Genomic DNA, 26,845 nt, shown 5'->3' on the forward strand with positions numbered 1-26,845 from the left:
TCGGGAATCTGGCATGTGTTAAACTTTTTATTATTTTAATTGCTCTTTGAAGTAATAAATTACAGCTGAAGTTAAACTTGAAAAGCACTACAACTTTTTTTAAAACTGATGTCTTTAAAGTGATGGAAGAGCCTGAGGAATATGTCGTGGAAGAAAAGATGCACATTATTTCTAAGAGAGTGGAGGCCGAACCTGCCGAAGGTACACCGACTCTTGTGTTAATTTGAGCCCCACGTGTGTTTGGCTTGTCCCATTCTTTATGTCCTCTTGTGGTTAGTTTATCACTTGTATTGCAAGTATTGATAGCCATCACGTCTAAGTAAAAAGATTCCATATATTTTTATCGAAAAGAAATCTGGGGGCACCTGGGTGGCTCAGTCACTTAAGCACCTGACTGTTGGTTTCAGCTCAGGTCATGATCTCATGGTTTGTGAGACTGAGCCCTACATTGGGCTCTGCACTGACAGCACAGAGTCTGCTCAGATTCTCTGTCTCCCTCTCTCTTTGCACCTCCCCATTTGTGTGCTCTCTCTCTTTCAAAAATAAATAAACAGTTAAAAAAAAAAGAAATCTGGGCATTTCTACACATGTATTTTGTAATCTTTTCAAGTGCGTGAGAAGCATGAGAAGAAGATTGTGCTGAAACCGAAAATTCCTGCTAAGGTAGAGGAGCCTCCACCAGCTGAAGGTATAGTTCTCTCTCAAAGAATATGATACCCTTTGCTTTAATAGCTATAAAGCCTCTGAGGACTGCCTGAATTTTGTCCTCACACGTGTATCAACATCTTTGCTGATTCAGTCATTAATGTTTGTGTGTACGTATGGTCTTTACAAAAAGCGAAGCCCCACATGTCACTTTATCTGTAATGCAAACTGATGTTCTTAAACCTCATCTTTCTAAAGTTCCTGAGGCACCTAAGAAAACTGTGCCAGAAAAGAAAATCCCTGCTGCAGTTCCTAAAAAGGAAAAGGTGCCACCAGCTAAAGGTATATTGGCTTCATTTTATTCTTTCTTGCATAATGTCTGTCTTTTTCATCTTAAATTGGTACGTTCTTCAGAGTTGTGTAACACTAACAAGAAAAGGTGTGCCTGTGTTTAAGATTTTCCACGTTGTGTGCTTGATTGTGTTGCTTGATATCTTTTAAGTGCCAGAAGAGCCAAAGAAGCCAGTTCCAGAAAAAAGGGTTCCTCCAAAAGTGGTTAAGAAAGAAGAACCTCCCCCAACCAAAGGTAAATGAAATTCTCCACCACAAAAACAAGAACCGTGTCTTGTCTTTTCATCCTCTCGCTGCTGACCTTGGCTCACACCTTGGGTGTGGGGGTTACTGGTGTATGTCGGAGGCAATGGTGTATTATTGCCTTATCTATGGGTGGAGTATTAACCTGTTGTGACGTTTATTGGTGTGTGTGTTGTGAATCGTCATAGTCTAAAATCACAGTACTTTCTGGCCAATGCAAAAAAAAAAAAAATCCACTTTAAGTAAGTAATTTAACTCCCAAATCCTAAAATTATCTTTCAAGTGACTGAGAGGCACATGGAAATTACTCAGGAAGAAAAAGTTCACGTTGCTGTGACTAAAAAAGAAGAGCCTCCGAGAGCAAGAGGTACATGAGACCTTTCAATACACAGAATATTGTATTTAATCTATTCTCTTTACCAAATGCACTGGTTATATGGGTGTTGTTTGTTGTTCTTGTTGCTCTAGTTGTTTTGTATGTTTGAAATAATGCAAATGTCAAGTCTTTTATGTTTGAGTTACTATTCTCTGACTGCCTTTTGGAGGTTTGAATGAGGGAAACAAGTCTTTAAAGTGAAATCTGTCTTTAAAGTGCCCGCGGAGCCCAAGAGAGCTGTTCCAGAAGAAAAAATTCCAAAACTCAAACCTAAAAGAGAGGAGGAACCACCAGCAAAAGGTAAACCAACTTTTTTCAAAACTCGAAAGAAGCATGTAGGTACTGAAGTTACCCTAGAGGAATTGGGATCTTTAGAGAAAATAATGTGAATACTTTATTATAAAGTAAGTCATATGCACATGCTATTTCCTGTCACTTCAAAACTCAACATTTCTGATACCAGAAAGTACTCTCTTCCTTCTTTTCCGCAAAAGTGCGAAGCTCCCCCAAACGTGTACTTTCCCTCAAAATGGACTCGTCTTCTAATATGTTATTGTCTGTATACTAAACTCATCTGCCGAAATGATTGTGTTGTACGGCAGTCTTTGACAAAACTTCAAATTTTTTAAAGCCTCGATTTTCTACATGGTGCCAGTGGAGCTTACTGAGAACACTTTAGAATTCAGGCGAAGACACTACTTATGTGACTCAAGCTTCTGCCTAATGCTTGTTCTCTAGTCATTGTTTATGCTGGCTGGGTGTCTTTTTGAAGTCTCTTATAAACACTCCCTGACCTTCTTAAAGGCATTCAATATCTTTGAAACATTAAGCAGGTTAGGAAAAAGTATTCCTTTGTATCACAGACCATGTTTATTTCCCAGTCTATTGATTTTTTCTTGCCATGTGAATGAGAAATAATGACGAGCATGGTGATGGTTGTCTTTGTCTGTGGATGGTTCATACACAGTAGCTCTTAACATGTACATATTCAAAATCCTGCAATTCACTTTTAATAATTACTCTTTTTAAAGTCACTGAAATCAGAAAAAGAGCTGTTAAAGAAGAAAAGGTATCCGTTGAAGTTCCAAAAAGAGAAGCTCCTCCCGTGAAAGGTATGTTGAGCTTTGACTAAATAAAAAACTATACAGCTTTTTGCCTGCTACTTCCTAATTTGACTCCCACCTTTCCTGGCTTATGTTGACTTATGGCAGGACATCTAACGTTTGTAATCATAAAGAGCAAAATGTACATTCTTTAATACCTTGAGGAAGAAAGGACAGTCAGGGTCTCCCATAACCAGTGCATGAATCCATCACATAAGAGTGAAATCAAAGTGCATCGTCACTATCACTCCTAAATGGGCTTGAAGTAAAATGCTGCCTGTTGTCAATATTATTCTAGAAGTAACTGTAACTGAAGAGAAAGAATGGTCTTACACTCAAGAAGAAGAAACTGTTTCGGTAGAACGGGAAGAGGAATATGAAGAATATGAGGAATATGATTATAAAGAATTTGAGGAGTATGAGCCAACAGAAGAATATGACCAATATGAAGAATATGAGGAACGTGAATTTGAGCATTATGAAGAGTATAAAGAGCATGAAGAATATGTCACAGGTATGAGCAAAACTGCACACCTGACACCACATTAAATACTTTCAGATTCCATTAGAACGGGATAGAAGTTTGGATGCCCAAAGACATTTGCAAAGAACTTTGCTTCATTTGACAAATTCAGGAGTTTTTGGTTCTTCAGTAACTTTTAGAAAAAAAAATCTCCATAAATCTTAAGGTTACTATTCAACTTTGGTTCTGAGACTAACCTATTTCCCCCTCAGTTTTGCTTAGACACAAAATAGCAAATGTCCCTAAGTTTCTTTCTCAAAAGGGTTAAGAGTTTATCTGCAAGGGCCCATGATCATTGTAATACATGATCAGAAATTTCTGAATATCTTATTCTAAAATGTGTTATTATCAAGTACAATAGTCTTTTGAAAAATATTTTCCATGAGTCAAAAATATTTGTAAAAAAAATGTTTTCCATTTGATGTAAAACTCAAAAGATGGGTTCCCATCATCAAAACTTGACAAGTGAAATAAGTCATACAGAGAAAGACAGGTACCATATGTTTTCACTCTTATGTGGATCCTGAGAAACTTAAGACCATGGGGGAGGGGAAGGAAAAAAAAAAGTTAGAGAGGGAGGGAGCCAAACCATAAGAGACTCTTAAAAACTGAGAATAAACTGAGGGTTGATGGGGGGGGGGGGGGTGGAAGGGAGGGGAAAGTGGGTGGTGGGCATTGAGTAGGGCACCTGTTGGGATAAGCACTGGGTGTTGTATGGAAACCAATTTGACAATAAATTTCATGTTAAAAAAAAACTTGACAAGACTGCTTCAGAAGTAAAGACAGAGGAGGCTAACACAAGCAGTTATGTTATATCTAATGAAGATCAGATTTGTTGAGTATAACTTCAGCTGCAATTTCTTTATTTTACTCAAAGAATTAAGTTCCTACTGGAATTTTGAAATGAATCAATATTATTATTTCATGTACCCAATCTCTGATACTTCATAGCTTAACTTTGAGAACATTCTATGTGGTTGTACAGATAGCATTAAAAGCCAACATTATTTAGAAAGAAGTCTTAACCATGATTTTTTTCTACCTGAAGTGAAATGAAAATGTTAATATGTAAGAGAAAGTTACAGTGACCTAAAAGCCAGGAGGAAAGGGCACTATAAGCTTTTAGACCTTAATCTCCTTGAACCTGTGATTCTCATTCAGCTCTAGAGGCTATGGCTACACTGTAAATAAAAGATATATTACTTTAGTTCTTTGAGTCCATTTAGGAAATAGCATGTTTTATATATGTTCCAAAGTCTAACATTAAATACCCTGTGTGTACTTTTAAAGAACCCGAGAAGCCTCTCCCAGTAAAGCCTGTCCAAGAAGAACCGGTTCCCAAAAAGCCAAAGGCCCCACCAACTAAAGGTACAGTGAGAAAAATGTTATCAGTTCTAAGAGACCCATGTTTCCTACATGTCTGTCATGCTATACACACGTGTTGAAGTGGCAACATACAAATTGTGTGTGTGTATGGGGCGGGGGGCGGTATTATGTTGTACATTGTGTTTCTTTTTGTTCTTACTACTCTTGAGAAATCTGGTTTTTAAAGCTGTTAATATTGATATTTTAAAGTGCCGAAGAAACCTGTCCCTGAAGAAAAAGTACCAGTGCCCATTCCCAAGAAACTCAAACCTCCACCACCCAAAGGTACTTTGCAGAGTGATAACTACGAGAAACATCTTTGTTACCTATGTTCTATAAATGTGTCTTACTACCTTGTCTGCTGTTTTTTGTTTTTACTGAATGTGTTGTGGTCCTGATTCTTACATTTCACAGTTTTTGTGTATTTTTTATTTATATGGTATTTGTGTGGTTGGTTTTAATGTTCTTCAATAATTAATGTCTTCAAAGTGCCTGAAGAACCAAAGAAACTTGTTGAGGAAAAAATACACATTTCAGTTACCAAACGTGAAAAAGAGCAGGTGGCTGAGCCAGCTGTTAAAGGTATAATGATTTCCTTCCAAAATTGTGATCTTTTATAATGTCTCTTTTAAAATTAAGGTAGCTATGTTTTGCTTCATTTTGTTTTTGTATGTCTTTTATCATCGGGATTTATTAGATAGAAAAATCTGTCAACATAGGATAAGTAGATAATGTTACCTATAAAACAAAAAGTTGTTTTGAAATGTATCCTTAGCCTATGATACAACAGCTGTGGCTACAATATATTTAAAATAGAATACTTGGATTTAAAATTGGTAACCATTTGACACATTCCTAACTTATCTAAATTGATATAATGATATAACAGTGTTGACCACGGTTTAATACCTGTTTATTCATTCTAAACTTATTTTAAAGGCTTAAAAACAAAAAATCTAACTCAGTGCCTAGTCTTTTTTTTTTTTTTCTAAGTATGAAGTAATTTCTCTGCACTTTCAGAAAGTATACTTACCCAGAGGCAAATTTAGCTTTTCGGTAAAGGATGTTTCCTACAAGCAGAGATACCTGAACACTAAACATAATTTCACATCTGGGTTCTGCTACTTCAAACTTACTTGAGTATTTTTGTCCGTTTTTATCCCAGTGAGGTTCAGAAGCATTTCCATGGAACATATAAAGCTTCTTATAGATGAACAGTTTTATATCTATCACATGAAAGACTTGTAAAATTATTCTGTCTGCTTAAAGTCTGACAAAGCAAGCATTGGCTAGGTAGCCTGTTTCTGACAATAAATCTCCTTATACTTAAATTTCAAGTGCCCTTGAAGCCCAAGAAAGTTGTCACAGAAGAAAAAGTACTTTTTGCTAAAAAAGAAGTAACAGCACCTGTTAGAGGTACCTAATATTCTTTTTAATGTGTTGTCTTCTTTGTTGTAAAAGTCATGTTCAGTGCTACGTGTGAAACTCTTCTCTGGGAAAGATAAAGCCTGATCTTTCTTCTGTTACAAATGGCTATGTTCCTATGTGTCTTAATTTCCTTGAGTAATTGGTAAATGTCAAACCTAAAGATAATATCTTTAAAGTGCCAGAAGTACCCAAAAGACGAGAACCAGAAGAGATTGCCTTTGAAGAGGAAGTTGTCACCCAAGTAGAGGAATATTATGAAGAGGAAGAAGAGTATCTTCATGAAGAAGAGGAACTCATAACTGAAGAAGAAGTGGTACCAGTGATACCAGTCAAAGGTAGATTATGTCTCTTGACAAAGGGATACACAGCAGCATCTCTAGAGTCTAGGTGTCTCATTTGGTCAGACTCTGGGGCTTATTAGCACCGATGGCCAATTCTGCTTATTTTAGAAACAGACACTTATGCTGAAGTATGATTTCTGCAGTTACTTTTCACATTTTATATCTTGTATGCAAAATTCTTAATAATATCTTTAAAGAGCCCGAGATACCCAAGAAACCTGTTCCAGAAGAGAAGAAACCTGTTCCTGTTCCCAAAAAGAAGGAAGCCCCACCAGCAAAAGGTATACCACCATTCATAACATGACCATAGAAAAGCCTTAATCTCCATATGAATATCTTCTGAGTTCACAACTTTGTGTGTGTTGCTCTCTGTTGTTAGAAATGTTAATTGTGCTTTATACAGATGTGTTGTTACTAGTAGTTAGAACTTACCGATAAACAATATCTTTAAAGTGCCTGAGATTCCTAAGAAGCCAGAGGAGAAGGTTCCTGTGCCCATTCCTAAAAAAGAGAAGCCTCCACCAGCTAAAGGTACATCTCTTTATAATCTATCAGTGGGATAATGTAATAATTTATTCACGTAGTATAACTTGATAAAACTTCTTTCCCCATGACAGTATTAACAAGACAAGGGCCTCCCAACTGGTCATAAAAGCAGTTTACCATGTATTCATCTCTAAATTTTGCCACCAAAGCATGCTGATGCTAAATGCTTGGCTCTTTGTCTTTAGTGGAAAGTTCTTACTGTAAGGTAAATTCTTATAATACCAAAATGGACAATATCACCCTTTACCAGGCATTGTGTGTTGTCTTTTCACCAGTCTGTGTTTTCTCAGTGTTCTCTATTTAAATTTTGTGCCTCTCCTTGCCTTTATTTTGTGGCTGTTATTATTTTCATTCTTAAAGTAAAATTATATGATGCTTCAGTTAAGTCCTAAAATTGTTGGGTCCTTATCAATGGGTGAAGAATTTGACACTAATCCTACTTGATATCTTTAAAGTTCCTGAAGTACCCAAGAAACCTGTACCAGAGGAGAAAGTACCAGTACCGGCTCCTAAAAAGGTGGAAGCTCCACCTGCCAAAGGTACATGAACTTGCAAAATGTTTTTATTTGACATTTGCATATAAGGAAAAATTAACCAGTTCAATTCTATGCTCTTTGGGGATGCAACTGTTTAATATTCCTTCATGGAAAAGAAAAAATTTTATTTTAAAGATAAAATGCTTCTTGAAATGCCTTGGTTATAATTTTATTAATCTTTTTTGAGACTATGCTTAAACTCAAAATTTTATGTCATGTAACATTTTTCTCTAAATAATTTCTTTAAAGTGCCGGAAGTGCCCAAGAAGCCTGTGCCTGAGAAGAAGGTGCCAGTTCCTGTACCTAAGAAAGTAGAGGCTCCACCCGCAAAAGGTACATCACTTCATCATTTAAGTGTGGGTTTCAGTTATGTATATTCACATACACCTTCCCCCATAACATTGCATGTTTTAAAACCTTGTTGATTAGAAATGTAAAAGTCAGGCATCTGTGATTATTTTCATATTTGTTGCTCCAAAACATAAAAGAACACATTCTTAAAGACAAATAATATTTTTAAAGTGCCAAAGGTGCCCAAGAAGCTCATCCCAGAAGAAAAGAAACCAACACCTGTTCCGAAAAAAGTGGAAGCTCCACCACCCAAAGGTACATTAGTTTCTTACAGAAACAGAGAAAAAGGAAAACTAACTGGTATTATACTGCCTCACTAATTACAATTAATGCTTAATGACATTGAATTTGAGACAATCGATGCTCTATGATAACAGAATATTTGCGTTTCATGTTATCCCATTGTTATGAATAGTGTACGTAAAAGTGACACTTGTACGATTGAATAAATATCTTTAAAGTGATATCCAAGAAACGCGAGCCAGTTCCAGTTCCTGTAGCTCTACCTCGGGAAGAAGAAGTCCCATTCGAAGAAGAAATTGCTCCTGAAGAGGAAGTTCTACCTGAGGAAGAGGAAGTTCTACCTGAGGAAGAGGAATTTCTACCTGAGGAAGAAGAAGTCGCTCCTGAAGAAGAAGAAATTGCTCCTGAAGAAGAAGAAGTTCCTCCTGAGGAGGAAGAATTCATACCTGAGGAAGAAGTTGTACCTGAAGAAGAGGAAGTTCTTCCAGAAATTAAACCTAAGGTGCCAGTACCTGCACGAGGTATAGCAACTCTTCTTGGAGTCATCAAGGCCTCTGTTGTGTTGCATTCTGCCTTTCCATCTTTCGTATTCATCTCCAGTCTTATCTATACTACTTCATTCTTTACGTTGCCTACCATCTGAACCTTAGAAAGCATTCCAGACATGTGTGCCTTTATTGTTGTGTCTGTCATGTGTGTCTATCGTAAATGATCTGAATGTCTTTTCAGATTTCATGACATGCAATGTTATTTAGTCGTTCGTGGTCTTAGTCTCATTTGTCTTTTTGTTACATATATAATACTGTGCCTGCGGTTTTTAATGTCTTAAAATGAATGTTTTTAAGTGCCTGAAGTGCCAAAGAAACCTGTACCAGAGAAGAAAGTCCCTGTTCCTGCTCCTAAAAAAGTGGAACCTCCACCACCCAAAGGTATACTTCCCCTAAGTGAATGCACATTCTTCATCCATAAACATTTTCATCCAGACAAATTGTGGTGGAATTGGGTTTAGGAAAAATTATATTTATAGAATAGAGTGGCACATTTTTATTTCTAAAAATGTTCAGGAACACTGATATCCACTTTTCACTGGATGCAAAACAGTATTCAAGAACAAAGTTAAAAGAAAATATTGTCCCAGTACTGCCACAGAAGTTCTACCCAGTTGCCTATAATTTTATTAAACATCATAATTTTCTTTCTTTTTAATTTTTTTAACGTTTATTTTTGAGAGAGAGAGAGAGAGAATGAGAATGAGCAGGGGAGGGGAGAGCGAGAGGGAGACACGGAATCTGAAGCAGGCTCCAGACTCTGAGCTCACAACACAGAGCCTTACGCGGGGCTCAAACTCACGAGCCGTGAGATCATGACCTGGGCCAAAGTCGGATGCCTAACTGACTGAGCCACCCAGGCGCCCCAAACATCATAATTTTCATATAGATATTCTGCCAAGCTAAACATGATGAATACATTTTCCTAAGTTTCATCCTTCAACCATTTATATGAAGTGCCTTTGTAACACCAGGATGAAGATAAAAAAGGATTGAAGTATTTCTCAAAATATTATGGAACAGCTTATGTCTTGTGTTACATATATATAAATGGTAGCCCAGCAGGTTTTGACTTTAGCCTTGGGTTTGTTCCTTGCTGTATTATTCTGAGCAAGCCTTTTAACCAATCTGAACCTCGGGTATCTCTCCTTTAAAATGGGGAGACTGGTATCAGTTCTAGCGGGCTCAGATATTATTGTGAGGATAAAATAAAGTAAGGTATGTGAAAATGCTCTATCACTGAATGAATTATCCAGGTCAGACCATAGTACAGGACAAAGTCCATATAGTTATACCTTAAAGCTCAGTATTTTCTGCGAAAGGTCATGGCATCACTACTTAAAATAAGCATAACCCCTCCACCAGGTTAAATATCATATAAGCAGTGAAATGGTAAAGCTGGTCCTTTATCAAAATTTTTTAATGTTTTAATTTATGTTTTAGAGAGAGAGAGTGCGAGTGGGGTAGGGGCAGATATAGAGAGGGAGACACAGAATCTGAAGCAGGCTCCGGGCTCTGACCTGTCAGCACAGAGGCCGATGCGGGGCTTGAACTCACAAACGGCAAGATCATGACCTGAGCTGAAGTCTGATGCTTAACCGACTGAGCCACCCAGATACCCCATGCTGGTCCTTTATTAGATTTCAAGAATTCAGAAATACTTTATAGATAATGATTCAATAAATTACCAGTGAAATTTAGATGGATGAAATGACAGCACTGTCCTCTGATATTCAAATAGGTTGCTGATCCCTTGCTCTACAAAACCTATTTATATCATAACATTGGGCTCCTGATCTACCCTATATCTCTACCCTGAGCAACTGTTGCATGTGTTCTTTCTGTGTGTGGACTTCTTGTGTTCTCTCTTTTTTGTCCCTCACAATAAATTCTTATCATGAAATGATGTCTTTAAAGTGCCTGAGGTTAAGAAGAAAGTGCCAGAGAAGAAAATGATCATTCCTAAGAAAAAGGAGGCTCCCCCCGCCACAGGTACTGCTACTCCCAAGCAAATTAGACACTGCCACTTCTTTCTATCCGTAAAAGTCCCAGTGTTCTGTTTCAATATCTGTTACTATAACTTGTATTATTGCTGTGTCTAGTGTCTCTGTGTTTGTGTATCTTAAATTGTAAAATCAAATAATATCTTTAAAGTTCCTGTGGTGCTTAAGAAACCTGAACCAGAAAAGAAGGTGCCTCCTCCTGGTCTTAAGAAAGCAGTGGCTCCTCCTGCCAAAGGTACATCTCCCCAAAACAGGAATGTGTTTGTTGTACTGATGTTGAACTGTGATGCTGTCCACACAGGATGTTCAACATAAATGTTTGCTTTGTGTGGTGTGTCATTTGCATTCCCCATTTGTGACTCTGTTGCAACCATGTTTGTGCTATGTCATTTTTCCCCGCTTTGTGTTTGTGTATTTTACGTTGATTCTCTACATACGTTACTTCTCAAAGATAAAACACTATCTTTAAAGGGCCCGAAGTAACTAAGAAGCCAGCCCATGAAGTACCTGTTGCTCTTTCTAAAAGAGTAGAGGCTCCAGCAATAAACAGTAGAATATCTCTTTAATGGGCTGTTAGTCTTAAATCACAAACCTCTTTATTTTTGTTTCAATAGCTGATTATGTGAAATCTCAATGTTTCATCTTGTGCATGTGTGTATTTTGATATTTACTACCTTGTGTTGAAAAATGGGAAACTTGGTCTTTATGAACTCTTCTTTGGTTCTTGCATTCTAAATTCCTAAAACAATCAATATCTTTTAAGTTCCTGATGTGCCTAAGAAAGTGGAAGAAAGACAAATCATTCTCCTTGAAGAAGAGGAAGTTCCACCGATTGAAGGTAGATGACTTTCTAAGAAAATAGATATTCCAAGTCATCATTGTCTTATCATTGTTTAATATTTGAAGGAGACGAATGTACATTTCACTTCAGAAAATAAACATATTCAGGCTCTAAAAGAAATTATTATTTACCTAATAAAAATTGGGCAGGCAAATGAAAATCAACTGACTCTCCTTTCTCACATGCTTAGCCTATTTGTTTGTTTGTTTATTTGTTTTCTTTTAATGACACTCTTTGAAAGGAAACTGTATTTTCCATGGGGAATTTTTCATCAAATGATGTGGTTGGCAATAGCAGAATATACCCACCCAAAAGAAATTCCCAGTTAAGCCTGAGTAGTTGGTACAGAAAATCTGACTTATACTGCTAAGTGAATGTTTGCCTTCAAACAAGTCCATCTCCATTAAAAATAATGATATAATTCTACCTGAATTCTCTTTGATATCCTTTCCAAATATGAAATTCTTGAAAGGGCCTAATGTATTTGAAGACCCCATAGATTTTTTTCAAGGACTTGTGAGTTCTGACGCACTGGAAAAAGGTTGAGCTATGAATTTCCTATGTTTATGACGACCTCTGTTTTCAGATAGATCATTTTAGTTTAATATTCAAAAAGAATTATTATTTACAAAGTAATAATCTTTTTAAAGTGTATGAGGAACCAGAAGAGCCTATTCCAGAAGAAGAGATCCCAGAAGAACCACCTAGCATAGAAGAGGTTGAGGAGGTGACACCACCTAGAGGTACAGCTTCTCTTGGGAGTTGGACATTTAAAATCTATGGTGTTCCAAATCTTTCCCAGGATATGTCTAAATCTAATATTCCTCAATATACTTTTCTCACATCTTATCAATGATAAATTGAAGATCAATAATTAATAGCACCGAAAGTGTCCCTTCCCCTCCCCCAACTTTTCTACTATTAGCCCTTCAATTTTTTCTGGCGAGGCCCTGTCGTAAGATTTTCTCCTAGTTTCTAGTTTTGGGGCTTTTATTCAATATGAAAGTGGAGGGAAATCTATTTCTGTGTTGTTTACTTTATAGAATAATTCTTAGCCTATTATTCCTGTAAACTATGACAAGCTTTTTCATTAACTGATATTATATTTGCTAATAGGATTAAGAAATAATAGCCTTCTCACCTTTAGAGTCGATACTCCATATATATAATTACCATTTAGGTTGCTAATATCTTTTAAAAATGAGTCAATGCTTTTTTTGCTATTTTTTGCATATGTGGATGTTGTTCCGTTCATTGCGTATCATTTTTCAAAATGTCTATCTAATACCTTTTAAGTGCCTGAAGTGGTTAAGAAAGCAGTACCTGAAGCACCTACTCCTGTTCCTAAAAAAGTGGAGCCACCACCAGCCAAAGGTATAGCAAATCTCAATTAATAACATCTTTAAATTCCAATTAATGTTCTTTTAAAAAACAGAAATTTCTTTTCTGACTGCTTTCTTTAAATAGAAAACTTATGAAATTGATTAAGGATCAATAAAACTGTAACCCACTTCATATCTTTAGCCTTTTTGGAATGTTAATGGATGGTTATGTGTGTATATGTTATTCCAGAAGTTTCTCATTGTAACTGAGAATTTTAATGTTAATTAGTACATTTCTTTATACTTTTATACATAACAATAGATTCTTCTTCCCCACATTCCATTCATAAATCTTATTCCATTACATAGAGTTTTCTCATGTTACTATAAGTATGTATACAATCTTATTTTATAGGGGAAAAAAATCTGCCCTAATGCTTGGATAATAACTATTTTAAAGAGCCTCATGTCCTTTCTAATATTTTGCCTAAGCACTCAAGTTTACTGCAAAATGTCTACTTCTCATTGCTTCCTAATAAAGTTACTGCTTCAGGAGTGCTCTTAGTCGATGAGCTTACGCTGTCCCTATCACAGTAGGCATCGCCAGCAGATGTAATACTATCAGCAGAAAGGGCGCCTGTGTCAAGGCTTAAGTACTCCATTATGGTAATCACTTCAAAAAAGTCTCTGTCAAATTAAAAATTGTAGAAGTCTTTGTCACATTAAAAATAGGCCCAATATTGGTAACCCCTGCTATTAAATAAATAAATAAATAAATAAACAAACAGACAAACAAACAAACCAGCACAGGTTCTTGTGGACACGTCCTCTAAGGTTTGGTTAGCACAAATAAGGGATTTGGAAAGATAACTCTATTGCCTATAAAACTGGTGGCCAGTAGTACGGAGTGTCTTCTTAAACTTTGATTATTAAAGATGTTGTTTTTGCTGTTTTTATGTCATGTTTATTATTGAGTATTGTCAGCTAACCGAAATGCCTAATATCTTTAAAGTGCCAAAGAAGGTTCCTGAGGAGAAAGTACCTGTTCCTGTTCAGAAAAAAGAGCCACCTCCAGCCAAAGGTACATATTCGCTTATAAACCTAAACTTCCTGTTAATATATTCTCATTAAGATTTTTATGTTTGGGGTGCCTGGCTGTTTCAATCCACTCTTGATCTTGGGGGTAATGAGTTCAAGCCCCACACTGGGCATGAAACCTACTTAAAAAGAATAGATTTTTTTTAATTCAAAAAAAGATTCTTATGTATTATGTCTCTGTGTCTTGACTGTTTTGATGTCTTTTGTCTATGAAAATTTGCTCTTAACAGTCCTAAATATTAAAACTATATCTTTAAAGTGCCTGAAGTACAAAAGAAAGTCCCAGAAAAGAAAATTGCAGAAAAGAGAGTCCCTGTGCCTAAAAAAGAAGCTATTCCCCCAGCTAAAGGTATTTTCGGAAAGATCTTTGATCTTCACTTATTGTTGCATGAAAGTTTTTTTTTTATTTCAGTTGTTTTTATTCTGTATTTTGAATTTACATTTTCATTTCTCTTGTGTTTTTTTAAAAAAAAGACAAATTTCTTAAACTAGATGCTCTTTCAGGGAGGACTGTCCTTGAAGAAAAAATATCAGTTGCCTTCCACAAAGAGGAAGTAGTAAAAGAAAGAACAGAATTAGAAGTAGTGGAGACACCAGTAGAATATCTTGAGGAAGAAGAGTTCCATGAAGTTCAAGAATATTTTGAAGAAGAAGAATTCCATGAAGTAGAAGAATTCGTTAAAGTAGAACAACCCAGAATTGAAGAAGTACACAAAGCTGAAGAGGTCCGTAGAGTAATAGAAGTTTTAGAGGCTGAAGAAGTGGAAGTATATGAAAAACCCAAAGCTCCACCTAAAGGTATAGGAGAATTCTGTAGATACTACAAATTGTTATATCTTGCTCTAACTCACTTTTTTTTAAGTGTATTTCATGTTCAGTTTGGAACACTAGAAACCCACTTACTTTCCAAGTTAAAATCATTGAATGCTTTAAGCATGAGCTTCAACTATTTGATACAAAGATTAATATGGAGTAGAGATTAACCACACAGAATATAATTTAGCAGGCAAAATAATAGTATTTGATATCTACTTATCTAAGGAGCTCACTATATGAATTTGTAGATTCTTTTTTGAATCTAGCTAAGAATGACTGTTGCAAACAAAATTCTTTGTTTCTACAAAATTCTTACAAACATAAGAATGATTGTTACAGGTACCAAAATATCTGACCAAGGTTATCAGTTGAGTGAAAAAGAAGCTCCTCAGTTCACTGAAGAATTTACATGTGAGGCAATACAACCATTGCTTTGTTATCATGAGTCAACTGTTCACAAACTGATCACTGCTTATCAAAAGCTTCTGCCATTTTATAATATTTTCATTAGACAAATAACATTAAGGAAGTAAACGAAGCATTGGTATTTTTCGAGGAGAAACCATGATACAAATAAATTCTCTTCAATACCACTCCAGATCTTGAACGAATTAATATATGTGTAATGTGAAGGAATATGTGTAAGGTGTGCATGTGTGTTTAGTATACATAGAAAATCTACAATATAGATGAAATCTAGCAAAGTCACATCTCTTTTGGAGGTGTGATGCAAATTCAAAAAAAAAATAGATAAAGCATTTATGAGCCCTCATTGGACTAACTTTATTAGTAGCACTCCCTAATACTTTAAGAACTCATTCTAAATCAAAACACTAATATCTTTGAAGGGCCTGAGATATCTGAGAAAATCGTTCCTCCAAAAAAACCACCCACTAAAGTTGTTCCTCGAAAAGAGCCACCAGCTAAAGGTATTTCATTGGTGAAAAACTACTTACCTAATTATGTACAGTAGCACCTTGATTGCATTATAAGTTTGTGTTCTTGATGTTTTTCTTCTGTGTTTTGTGTTTTTGGAATTTCTAAGACAAACTGTTATCTTTAAAATGGTTGAGGGTCCAAAGGAAGTTCTACCAAGAGAGAAAGCCACTGTTGTTATACCTAAAAAAATAAAGCAAATATCCTTATCAACCAGATAGTAAACCCAGGTTTCCTTCTTTGGTACTATTGAATTGTATATTCACTAATATGCCTTTTGATAAATCCATGTTTTCCTATTAATCATTAGTTTTAATAACTTAGTAATAATAAATACATAGTGACCGTGTGTTTAATGTCCCTGCTTTGTTCATTCTTGTAAACCTCTTGAGTTTTATAACAGAAATTAAAAAAAACACCTGATAAGTAATATATATTTCTATCTTTAAAGTCCCTGAATCATTTAAGAACATTATCATTGAAGAGAAGGTATCGATTATTCCATCAAGACAAGCAGAAGTAGCACCAGCTGACAGTGTCTTGTTAATTTTTCTTGTCAAATTCTTAACGGATTCTAACACGGGAAATTCTTCTGGATCTCTGTTGTCATGTTTATTATCAAAATTCAACTCATTTTAAGTATAGTAATGTATGTGATAAAGTGAAACTGTTTTATATTGTGACTATGTCATGTTTTGTGTTTATGTTTTTCTTATGTTCTGCTTGTTACAAATCTTTATGAATGTTTAAAAGTAAAAGAAACTATTACTGCTATCTTTAAAGTACCTGAAGTGCCCAAGAAAATTGTGGTGGAAGAAAAAGTACGTGTTCCTGAAGAGCCCAAATTTCCACCAGCTAAAGGTACCAGCCTTTGCTGATTTCACCACTAATATAAAACCCCCTTTTATTCACTTACTGTGGAGCAGAGAGAAAGAGAGATCATTCTCCCCTCAATGCCACAATATAGCTGAATTATGTAAACTGCAGTTTATGTTCTAAAACATAGTCTTCCCTTTGTGATGACCTTCTGGAAACGAAGGCATATGCCTAAACATTGTTATTGTTTTTGTTTGATCCTCTTCTTAAGCGATAATTAAGTGATATTGACCCCCTCAACTTCTTTTCAAAAATAATTTATTTTGGAACTATTGTCAGGAAGCTCTGGAAACAAACATTCCAAATAACAACAGAAAATGATGCTATACCCCAAGGGCAAAGTATTTTTAATATGACAAATCAAGAACTCATCAACAAGGCAATCTAGAGAGACGCCCTGTGTATTTAGTTGGCTTACGATTTTGGAATTCTTGGTGTTCTTGTTAGATCCCCCTCTTTATCTTGATATTTTAGACCCAATTATGATATTTTTAAAAATAAAATAAACAAATATCTTTAAAGCACCTGAAGTACCCAAGAAAATTGTTCCAGAAGAAAAGGTTCATGAAGCTGTTCCTAGAAAGCCTGAAGTTCCACCAGCTAAAGGTATACACTGATACTAATCACAACATGAAATGATTCTTTGTTTAGTTATTCATAGTTTAAAATGAATGTGTGTGATGTTAAATTCTTGTATTTGGCTTCTTTATATTCTTTGCATATTTGTTATTTATCACAATTAATATACTAATATCTTTAAAGTTCCTGAGGTGCCTAAGAAAAGTATTCACGAAGAAAAATCAGCTACAGTTCTTTCTGAAGACACAACGACGTACAGTGAGTGTAGAAAAATCGGTGCTTCTCTTTGGTTTCAGTCGTGTTTGTCTTCACAGCTTTTAAAAATAAATATACTAATACCTTATAAAAGCCTAACATGCCAAAAAATATTTGGCCAAAATTTAATCATTTGAAAGTTTACTTGCTCGGACAAGGTATATCTCCTCACCAATTTAAAAAAAAATAGTCCTTTACCTGTAACGTTGCCCAAATTTAGAAAAGCCATTTACCTTGTTGTATTTGTCACTGTCTTGTCTCGTTCTGCTCTGTGTACAAATATCTTCAGCTCAAAAGCATTTTATTTTCTCAGGCCATGAAGTAACTTACTTTAACTTCATAATAATATTTTAATTGGACTTTATAGATTCAAAATGCCCCATTATTATTTTTCTACTCTTCCCAGCCATCATTGGAAATATTTTGGCAATACTGCTCCAATCAAACCATAGATTTATAAGGCCATTACAACATCAAAAGAATTCTCAAGCCATTTTTTTTGGTCTTATGCAAAATTATGATTAAATAATTTGAGGAGTAAAATATGAATAATAAAATACTCTGAATAGAATACTATTCAATAATCTGAATAGTAAAATTGCTAGGAGTCAAGATACTCTTCCATTTATTTCAATCCAAAAAATGCCAATAGTTCTGATATTCTTTCATTTAGTTTAATCTAAAAATTCCCTGCTTAAACCCATTTTTTTTTGTCTTTAATACTAGGTTGGGATAAAAATATATGATGACTCCCTTCTTTGAATACCTTTTCTATGCTTGAGTTTCATTATTGTCATCAGCCAGTCTTCCTTTCTAAAAGCTGGAGAAATCTTTTATTTTCTTCATTTGCCTTATTTCCAAAGATTTAATTATTTTTCTTTTTCTTTTCTGCTTCCAATCCCTAAGTGGTTATTAAACTACACAGCCATAAGCCAGATGTGGTTTGAGATTATAGCCAACTACGTTTCTGGAAAAGGAAAGGACTTATATGAATTTCCAGTAGCCCAAATATAACATAAGAGAATTCTTAATGTGCAACTCAATATCAACCCTGTTCTTTATGAACAAAACCAAGAGCAACAGGACAGTTTTACCAATAACTTTCTGCAAAGTAGAATTATATAGCCCCTGACCAGGGAATTCCTCAATTTTATCATCATCATAAATGAGGGTTCTATATGATAAAACTGGAAATTAGCCGATGTGTTATTGTCATTAGTTTGTGTCTATGTACTACTGGTAACTTGGGTGATGAGCATGTATTGTGTATTATGTTTTCTTAATACTGTTTGTCATTGACTTGAAATTCCCTTAATTGTATAAATACTAATATCTTTAAAGTTTATGAAGTGTCTGAAGAATCCACCTCAGAAGAAAAAGTACTTGTGACTCGTCCTCAAAAGACAAAAACCAAAATAGCAAAAGGTATATAACACCAATGATCTGATCTGAAGAAAATTTATTTTTTAGCTCATTTTAAAAGCTGAATCTTTTCCTTCACTGTTTATAAATATAACTATACTCATATCGTTTAAGTGCCTGAGCCACCCAAGAAAGTTGTTCCAGAGGACAAAATATATGTGACTATTCCTAAAAAGAGAGAAACACCAGCAACTAAAGGTACATTTCAACAACCTCGAACTTGGATGAATAACTTTGGATTCAAGACTCAAAAATTGTGTGTTATATAATTTACTGTTTTTACAACTTCTAAGTGTAAACCTACTAATATCTTTAAAGAGCCTGATACAACCAGAGAAGTTTTTCTGGAGGTGGAGTTACCTGAGGCTGTTCCCCAAATTCCAGAGCATCCTCCAACTCAAGGTATAATTCTTAGTTATGAAAATCTAAATAAGAAAATCTTTCTTCTTCACTCTGAAAGATATGTTTAGTGTTTTGTGTAGGTTCTCAGAACCTCTAACGCTAAAATACTAATATCTTTAGGGCATCCAATGTACCCAAGACAAGGAACTTTATATGACTTGCCTCCCCCCGCCGCCCAAAAGAGTCCCACTCATACAATGTACAAGGATAAACAATTAGAACAAAAATTAAATTTCTAACTTAAAGTTATAATATCTGTTAACACATGTAACTTTCTTAATATGTTGTGTCTTCGTGTCTTTGCCTTTGTCTCAACTAAAAAATACTAATATCTTTAAAGAGTTGGAAGTCTCCAAGGAAGGTCTTCCAGAGCGGCAAGCTCCTGTTGCTAAAAGAAGAAAAACACCACCACCAAAAGGTACAAGCCAGAAGAAAGTCAACTTTCATATCTCATGATTGTAGTTGTACTTAACCCATGCAAATATACTTATATCTTGAAAGCTCCAAATGCTACCATTTCAGAGAAGTGGGAGCCCCCGAAGCAGAAGCTCGACTTGGGTATACACATGTTCCCAGGAGTTATTCAAGAGAAAATAGAGGAGGAAAGATCTTTAACTTATCTAAATGGAAGATACGTGGGTTATAAAGTTTAACCTCTGAGGCCTTCAGGGAGTATATGAATACATATAATGTTATATGAGACCCAGATATATCAGTAGGATTACTAATACAATAATAGTATTCAAAATAGTATACAATAATAGTTTCCCAAAAAAGAAAAAAATCAGAATAGCTGGAAAAAATCTACACAAGACCACTTAAAATATTTATATCCCTGAAACTAGATTGAATTGGTTTAGCTCCCCCTTTAAAGCAGACATCAGTGCCATCAAATGACAGAGGTGTTTGGCTGTAGACTATAAATCAGCAATTCAACTCTCCATGGGGTTGAAATCGCAGAATATAACTGCTTAATAGAGTTGCTTTTCTATTAAGATAAACTTACTACTAAAAATAGGCATATTAATTTGAAATAATTATTTTCCCATAAGACTTAAGTACAGAAATATTTTTGGAAAACCATGACTTAAAGACAATAAAATATGAAGTTCAATGACTTTGAGCAGCAGTTCTTTCTGTAATACCCTCTCCACTTGAGAGCCTTCTAAAACCAAGGCAGTTAAAACTAGTTAAAGTTGGAATTCTGTACTGAATACTTAGTTGCTCCTCTCATTGTCTTTTATTTTTAAAGAGTTCTGCATTTTTCCATTTTGAGTGTTTTAAATAAATGAAAATATGAGAAAGTTTTAAGACATCCAGCATAACAGTTTCTTTACAATATCCATGATATTCTGTACTTTAAAGAATATCTGAACACTTTGACCTGATTTTTTCAGTCTAGATCTTTAGGTCTTTCTCCTGTCTCCCATGCTTGAAAAACAAACACCTTTCTAAAGTGCCTAAAGTAGGGGTACAAAATGAGGCCAATCCAGATAAGAAAGAAACTGTTTTGTTCTCCTCAAATTAATATATAAATGTACATCATTAGTTATACAAAATCAATTTTCCTCACTTGAAGCTAATTTTCCATGATCTAATTTTCTATACATCTACCATTCCGAGAAATTAAATTACTAACATTGACAGTACCTGAGGTGACCAAGAAAACAGCTCCTAATAAGTATGTATTCTTACCATCATTAAAAAATCCAATGTGGGGAGCAGGGAGGGCCCCCAGTCTGGGGTGTTCCTGTAGGTTGAGTTAGGAATAAAACTTTTCATCACTCTAAAGTATGATGCATTAATATCTTTAAAGTGGCTGTATCACTTCAAGAAGCTGTCCCTGTAAAGAAAACACCCAAGGCTGCTCCCCCTGAAATTGAAACACCTTCCAGTAAAGGTATCATTCATTCTATCATTCCTGCCTTCATTCATTTCATAAATGTCAATGGTGTACATGGTGGTAGGGAGCTGGGAAATAATGAACAAAGACAATTAAGACTTGATTCCTTTCTTCAAAACTTTATACCTCATCCACCTTTTAAAAGAAGCACCCATGTAACCAGAAATATCACTTTGGTTCAGTTCATGTCTAATGTCAGTTAACTAGTGTCTTCACTGATCCCTTAACCTCTAAGTATGATACTAATATCTTCAAAGCACCAGAAGCTATGGAAGAAGTTGCTCCTGAGATGCAAGTATCTGAAGATGTTCCTAAAGAGCCAGAATCTCTGCCTGTAAAAGGTATGTGATACCTGTGAACAGATTCTGAAGAAGAGATGATATGTCCTCAGCTCCTAAAACCATGTTTTTCTAATGTCCCTCGTAACACATAAACATAAAAATACAAATATCTTTCAAGCATCTGAAGCTGCGCCCAAAGTTCCCTCTCAGAAGCAAATATTTGCAGGTGTTCCTATTAAAACAGAAACCTCTTCTACTAGGAGTATTCATTCAACAAATACTTAGTGAGGAGGGTCCACAGTGTCACAGGAACTATGCCAGGTGCTAGGGAAGGCCTCTTCTCAAGAATGGACAGGCAAAGAAGAGACTTCTAGAAAACTACATTTGCTAACTTATTGTGGTTACTGTTTTCACTAACAATTTTAAATCTTTAAATGTGAAATACTAATATCTTTAAAGTGCCTGAAGCTCCTCAAGAAGCTGTTCCTGCAAAGAGAGTCCCTTCCAAAAAAAGAGAACCTCCTTCAGTTAAAGGTACAAATTACCATGCCCTCAAGCTGAAGAAGAAATAGCTCTTGTAGTCTTGAAAATATTTTGCTGTTCCTAGTGATCTTCATAACACTAAATATTAAAATACTAATTTCTTAAAGTACGGGAAGCTCCCCAAGAAATTGTTCCTGAAGAGAAAACATATGTGGTTCCTCACAAAAAGCCTGAAGTTCTTCGTGATGAAGGTATATGTTGCTAGAAGCTTAGAATTTTGGGAAAATGTCTTTTCCTGTGTAAATGTGTTTCATGTTTGTCCTGATTCTTATTTATTACATCCTAAATGTAAAAATATTAATATCTTTAAAGTGCCAGAGGCTCCCAAAGAAGTTGTCCCAGAAAAGAAAGTGTATCCTCCCCAAAAGCCTGAAGTCGTACCTGTCAAAGGTACATTCTAAACCACTCTTTAAGGTGGGGTAGGGAGGGCAATGGAAAGAACCACCTTACTGGACTTGAAAGTTCTTGTCTGTGTTGATTCTTATGACTCACATGTAAATTTACTAATATCTTCAAAGTACCAGAGGCTCCCAAAGAAGTTGTCCCTGAAAAGAAAATGGCTGTGGCACCTCCTAAAAAGCCCAAAGTCCCATCTGTTAAAGGTAGTTGTCACTAACCTTAGGTTTAAAAAGATACAACTCTTCTGTTCTTGGAAATATTTTGTTCTAGCGGTCTCACAATGCCTACATGTAATTTTACTAATATCTTTTAAGTGCCCGAAGTTCCTCAAGAAATTGTCCCTGAAAAGAAAGCACCAGTGGTGCCTCCTAAAAAGCCCGAAGTCCCACCTGTCAAAGGTATTTGTCACTGGCCTTAGGCTTGTAAAGACATCACTTTTCTGCTCTTGAAAATATCTTGTTCCATTGGTCTTCATAACTCCTAAGTGAAATTTTGCTAATATCTTTTAAGTGCCCGAGGCTCCCAAAGAAGTTGTCCCTGAAAAGAAAGTGGTTGTGGCGCCTCCTAAAAAGCCCGAAGTCCCACCACCTGTTAAAGGTACTTGTCACTGATCTTAGGCTTATAAAGACATATCACTCTTTTGCTCTTGAAAATATCTTGTTCCAATGGTCTTCATAACAACTGATTGTAATTTTGCTAATATTTTTTAAGTGCCCGAGGCTCCCAAAGAAGTTGTCCCTGAAAAGAAAGTGGCTGTAGCACCTCCTAAAAAGCCTGAAGTCCCACCAGCCAAAGGTAGTCACCCCCATGCCACTGTATTTGATACTGTCCATTTTTTTCTCTACTCTGTCTAATCATGAAAATACTAATATCTTTAAAGTACCCGAGGTGCCAAAGGCAGCTGTTCCGGAAAAGAAGGTGCCTGAAGTTATTCCTCCCAAACCGGAAAGTCCACCCCCTGCAGGTAATGTCAAAGCTATACATACTAGGAAAAGAAAACAACTATAATTTTAGCTAGAAAATTATATATGTAAATACCACAGCATAAAGGTGATATAATTCTAAGGAAAATAAAGTCAGGAGTTAACCAAAATATCTTAGTGTATAATTACATGGTACAGTCACCAATTTTTTTCATCTTTTCTAAACACAAATTACCAATATCTTTGAAGTGCCTGAGGTGCCGCCAAAGAAAGTCATCCCTGAGAAGAAAGTACCTGTGGCTCCTCCTAAAAAGCCAGAAGCTCCACCTGCTAAAGGTATTTATCCTTCCATGTTGTTGGTCACCTGTTCCAGGGGGCTGGGAAAAGTGTGTATAGACATGTCTGCCAGTCCATGAATTGTCTTTGCTTGGATAAATGTGTTGTCGGTATTCCACTTTTATAATCTCTTACTAAAAGATACTAATATCTTCAAAGCTCTCGAAGCTCCTAAAGAAGTTTTACCTGAAAAGAAAATATCTGTGGTTGTACCCAAAAAACCAGAAGCCCCACCTGCTAAAGGTATTTATTCCCACTGCCCTGTTAAGAAGAAAAACTATTGTCTTGTATTCTTCACAATCATTGTAATATAGGCCTTCATCATTCATAAATTCTAAACATTCTAATATCTTTTAAGTTCCTGAAGTTGCTCAAGAAGTTGTCCCAGAAAAGATAATTCCCAGGGCACCACCCAAAAAACCAGACGCCCCACCTGTCACAGGTACATATTAGCCCTGACTTTATTAGGAAGGAGAAATATCTCTTCTATTCTTGAGAATAATTTTAGCCTATAGCTCATCATTAACTACTTGTTTAATACTACTAATATCTTTCAAGTGCCTGAAGTTCCTCAAGAAGTTGTTCCAGAACAGAAATTCCCCAGAGTACCACCCAAAAAACCAGAAGCCCCACCGGTTTCAGGTATTTTTCACTCCTATCCTTATCTACAGAAGAAATACCTGTCCTACTCTTGGAAATATTTTTAGTCCACTGTCTTCATTAATCTAAATGTAAAACTACTAATATCTTTTAAGTGCCTGAAGCTCTTCAAGAAGTTGTCCCTGAAAAGAAAGCACCAGTGGTGCCTCCTAAAAAGCTGGAAGTTGCACCTGTTCCAGGTACTTGTCACTCACCTTAGACTTCAGAAGATATAACCCTTCTGCTTTTGAAAATATTTTGTTTTAGCAGTCTCATAACTCCTAAGGGTAATTTTTACTAATATCTCTTAAGTGCCCGAGGCTCCCAAAGAAGTTGTCCCTGAAAAGAAAGTGGCTGTGACGCCTCCTAAAAAGCCCGAAATCCCACCTGTTAAAGGTATTTGTCACCAACCTTAGGCTTAAAAAGACCAACTCTTCCGCTCTTAAAAATATCTTATTCCAGTGGTCTTCATAACTCCTAATTGTAATTTTACTAATATCTTCTAAGTGCCTGAAGTTCCTCAAGAAATTGTTCCTGAAAAGAAAGCACCAGTAGTGCCTCCTAAAAAGGCCGAAGTCCCACCACCTGTTAAAGGTACTTGTCACCAACCTTAGGCTTATAAAGACACCACTCTTCTGCTCTTGAAAATATCTTGTTCCAATGGTCTTCATAAACAACTAAATGTAATTTTACTAATATCTTTTAAGTGCCTGAAGTTCCTCAGGAAATTGTCCCTGAAAAGAAAGCACCAGTGGTGCCTCCTAAAAAGCCTGAAGTCCCACCACCTGTTGAAGGTATTTGTCACCAACCTTAGGCATCACTCTTCTGCTCTTGAAAATATCTTGTTCCAATGGTCTTCATAACAACTAATTGTAATTTTGCTAATATCTATTAAGTGCCTGAGGCTCCCAAAGAAGTTGTCCCTGAAAAGAAAGTGGTTGTGGTGCCTCCTAAAAAGCCTGAAGTCCCACCACCTGTTAAAGGTATTTGTCACCGACCTTAGGCATCACTCTTCTGCTCTTGAAAATATCTTGTTCCAATGGTCTTCATAACAACTAAATGTAATTTTGCTAATATCTTTTAAGTGCCTGAGGCTCCCAAAGAAGTTGTCCCTGAAAAGAAAGTGGTTGTGGCGCCTCCTGAAAAGCCCGAAGTCCCACCACCTGTTAAAGGTACTTGTCACCAACCTTGGGCTTATAAAGACACCACTCTTCTGCTCTTGAAAATATCTTGTTCCAATGGTCTTCATAACTCCTAAGTGAAATTTTGCTAATATCTTTTAAGTGCCCGAGGCTCCCAGAGAAGTTGTCCCTGAAAAGAAAGTGGTTGTGGCGCCTCCTAAAAAGCCCGAAGTCCCACCACCTGTTAAAGGTACTTGTCACCGATCTTAGGCTTATAAAGACACCACTCTTCTGCTCTTGAAAATATCTTGTTCCAATGGTCTTCATAAACAACTAAATGTAATTTTGCTAATATCTTTTAAGTGCCCGAGGCTCCCAAAGAAGTTGTCCCTGAAAAGAAAGTGGTTGTGGCGCCTCCTAAAAAGCCCGAAGTCCCACCACCTGTTAAAGGTACTTGTCACCAACCTTGGGCTTATAAAGACACCACTCTTCTGCTCTTGAAAATATCTTGTTCCAATGGTCTTCATAAACAACTAAATGTAATTTTGCTAATATCTTTTAAGTGCCTGAGGCTCCCAAAGAAGTTGTCCCTGAAAAGAAAGTGGTTGTGGCGCCTCCTAAAAAGCCCGAAGTCCCACCACCTGTTAAAGGTACTTGTCACCAACCTTGGGCTTATAAAGACACCACTCTTCTGCTCTTGAAAATATCTTGTTCCAATGGTCTTCATAAACAACTAAATGTAATTTTGCTAATATCTTTTAAGTGCCCGAGGCTCCCAAAGAAGTTGTCCCTGAAAAGAAAGTGGCTGTAGCACCTCCTAAAAAGCCTGAAGTCCCACCAACCAAAGGTAGTCACCCCCATGCCACTGTGTTTGATACTGTTCACTTGTCTCTACTCTGTCTAATCATGAAAATGCTAATATCTTTAAAGTACCTGAGGTGCCAAAGGCAGCTGTTCCTGAAAAGAAGGTGCCTGAAGTTATTCCTCCAAAACCAGAAAGTCCGCCTCCTGCAGGTAATAATGAAACTGTCAAAACCTATATATATAAATATATACACACGTGTATATATTTACATATATCATTTATACACGTGTGTATATATGTATATATGTATTTTTTTAAGAACACTGTTTTCTTAGTGTTGTAAAAATCTTTTTGTATAACAATTCATATGCTTTAGTCAATTCTTGCATTAAAATGAGCTTGTGTCTTTAAAGTGTATGAGGAGCCTGAGGAAATTGCCCTGGAAGAGCCTCCAGCTGAAGTTGTGGAAGAGCCAGAGCCTGCCGCTCCCCCAAAAGGTACTTGGCCAGCTAGGTTGCCTTAGCCAATTTTCCACCCCTCTCGCCCTGAAGATGCTGGACATTTTGAGCTTTTGTCTCATTTCTCATCTATCTTCACTGAGTCTAAAAAATAAATTCTAATATCTTTAGTGACAGTGCCACCCAAGAAACCTGTCCCAGAAAAGAAACCACCTGCTGTCGTTGCCAAAAAACCTGAACCACCACCAGTTAAAGGTATTTCTCATTGCCACTAACCTCCTACAGAAA

At 36.1% G+C, this 26,845-nt stretch overlaps 1 protein-coding gene across 1 annotated transcript in view; it reads left to right on the forward strand.

The window, feature by feature from the left end:
- The window catches only part of TTN (titin), a 276,220-nt gene that overhangs the window by 121,961 nt on the left and 127,414 nt on the right, over positions 1–26,845 (forward strand). The window contains exons 129-191 of the mRNA XM_058712718.1: positions 121–201; positions 611–688; positions 904–987; positions 1,148–1,231; positions 1,523–1,606; positions 1,832–1,915; positions 2,647–2,727; positions 3,017–3,232; positions 4,532–4,609; positions 4,817–4,891; positions 5,096–5,188; positions 5,945–6,022; positions 6,211–6,369; positions 6,573–6,656; positions 6,829–6,906; positions 7,377–7,460; positions 7,707–7,790; positions 7,980–8,063; positions 8,270–8,572; positions 8,897–8,980; positions 10,517–10,591; positions 10,754–10,837; positions 11,366–11,440; positions 12,094–12,186; positions 12,740–12,817; positions 13,778–13,846; positions 14,123–14,212; positions 14,368–14,661; positions 15,528–15,608; positions 16,399–16,476; positions 17,014–17,097; positions 17,254–17,328; positions 18,667–18,750; positions 18,862–18,945; positions 19,066–19,149; positions 19,490–19,567; positions 20,966–21,049; positions 21,310–21,393; positions 21,793–21,867; positions 21,984–22,067; positions 22,189–22,266; positions 22,395–22,478; positions 22,590–22,673; positions 22,786–22,872; positions 22,987–23,070; positions 23,156–23,239; positions 23,448–23,534; positions 23,694–23,777; positions 23,893–23,976; positions 24,093–24,176; positions 24,290–24,373; positions 24,486–24,569; positions 24,681–24,767; positions 24,881–24,967; positions 25,070–25,156; positions 25,259–25,345; positions 25,458–25,544; positions 25,658–25,744; positions 25,858–25,944; positions 26,058–26,141; positions 26,225–26,308; positions 26,513–26,596; positions 26,729–26,812. Of these exons, the coding sequence (XP_058568701.1) occupies positions 121–201; positions 611–688; positions 904–987; positions 1,148–1,231; positions 1,523–1,606; positions 1,832–1,915; positions 2,647–2,727; positions 3,017–3,232; positions 4,532–4,609; positions 4,817–4,891; positions 5,096–5,188; positions 5,945–6,022; positions 6,211–6,369; positions 6,573–6,656; positions 6,829–6,906; positions 7,377–7,460; positions 7,707–7,790; positions 7,980–8,063; positions 8,270–8,572; positions 8,897–8,980; positions 10,517–10,591; positions 10,754–10,837; positions 11,366–11,440; positions 12,094–12,186; positions 12,740–12,817; positions 13,778–13,846; positions 14,123–14,212; positions 14,368–14,661; positions 15,528–15,608; positions 16,399–16,476; positions 17,014–17,097; positions 17,254–17,328; positions 18,667–18,750; positions 18,862–18,945; positions 19,066–19,149; positions 19,490–19,567; positions 20,966–21,049; positions 21,310–21,393; positions 21,793–21,867; positions 21,984–22,067; positions 22,189–22,266; positions 22,395–22,478; positions 22,590–22,673; positions 22,786–22,872; positions 22,987–23,070; positions 23,156–23,239; positions 23,448–23,534; positions 23,694–23,777; positions 23,893–23,976; positions 24,093–24,176; positions 24,290–24,373; positions 24,486–24,569; positions 24,681–24,767; positions 24,881–24,967; positions 25,070–25,156; positions 25,259–25,345; positions 25,458–25,544; positions 25,658–25,744; positions 25,858–25,944; positions 26,058–26,141; positions 26,225–26,308; positions 26,513–26,596; positions 26,729–26,812 (5,862 nt within the window). The remainder of the gene's footprint in view (positions 1–120; positions 202–610; positions 689–903; positions 988–1,147; positions 1,232–1,522; positions 1,607–1,831; positions 1,916–2,646; positions 2,728–3,016; positions 3,233–4,531; positions 4,610–4,816; positions 4,892–5,095; positions 5,189–5,944; positions 6,023–6,210; positions 6,370–6,572; positions 6,657–6,828; positions 6,907–7,376; positions 7,461–7,706; positions 7,791–7,979; positions 8,064–8,269; positions 8,573–8,896; positions 8,981–10,516; positions 10,592–10,753; positions 10,838–11,365; positions 11,441–12,093; positions 12,187–12,739; positions 12,818–13,777; positions 13,847–14,122; positions 14,213–14,367; positions 14,662–15,527; positions 15,609–16,398; positions 16,477–17,013; positions 17,098–17,253; positions 17,329–18,666; positions 18,751–18,861; positions 18,946–19,065; positions 19,150–19,489; positions 19,568–20,965; positions 21,050–21,309; positions 21,394–21,792; positions 21,868–21,983; positions 22,068–22,188; positions 22,267–22,394; positions 22,479–22,589; positions 22,674–22,785; positions 22,873–22,986; positions 23,071–23,155; positions 23,240–23,447; positions 23,535–23,693; positions 23,778–23,892; positions 23,977–24,092; positions 24,177–24,289; positions 24,374–24,485; positions 24,570–24,680; positions 24,768–24,880; positions 24,968–25,069; positions 25,157–25,258; positions 25,346–25,457; positions 25,545–25,657; positions 25,745–25,857; positions 25,945–26,057; positions 26,142–26,224; positions 26,309–26,512; positions 26,597–26,728; positions 26,813–26,845) is intronic.

The sequence above is a fragment of the Neofelis nebulosa genome, chromosome 2, assembly GCF_028018385.1.
Source record: "Neofelis nebulosa isolate mNeoNeb1 chromosome 2, mNeoNeb1.pri, whole genome shotgun sequence".
In the NCBI taxonomy this organism is placed as follows: domain Eukaryota; kingdom Metazoa; phylum Chordata; class Mammalia; order Carnivora; family Felidae; genus Neofelis; species Neofelis nebulosa.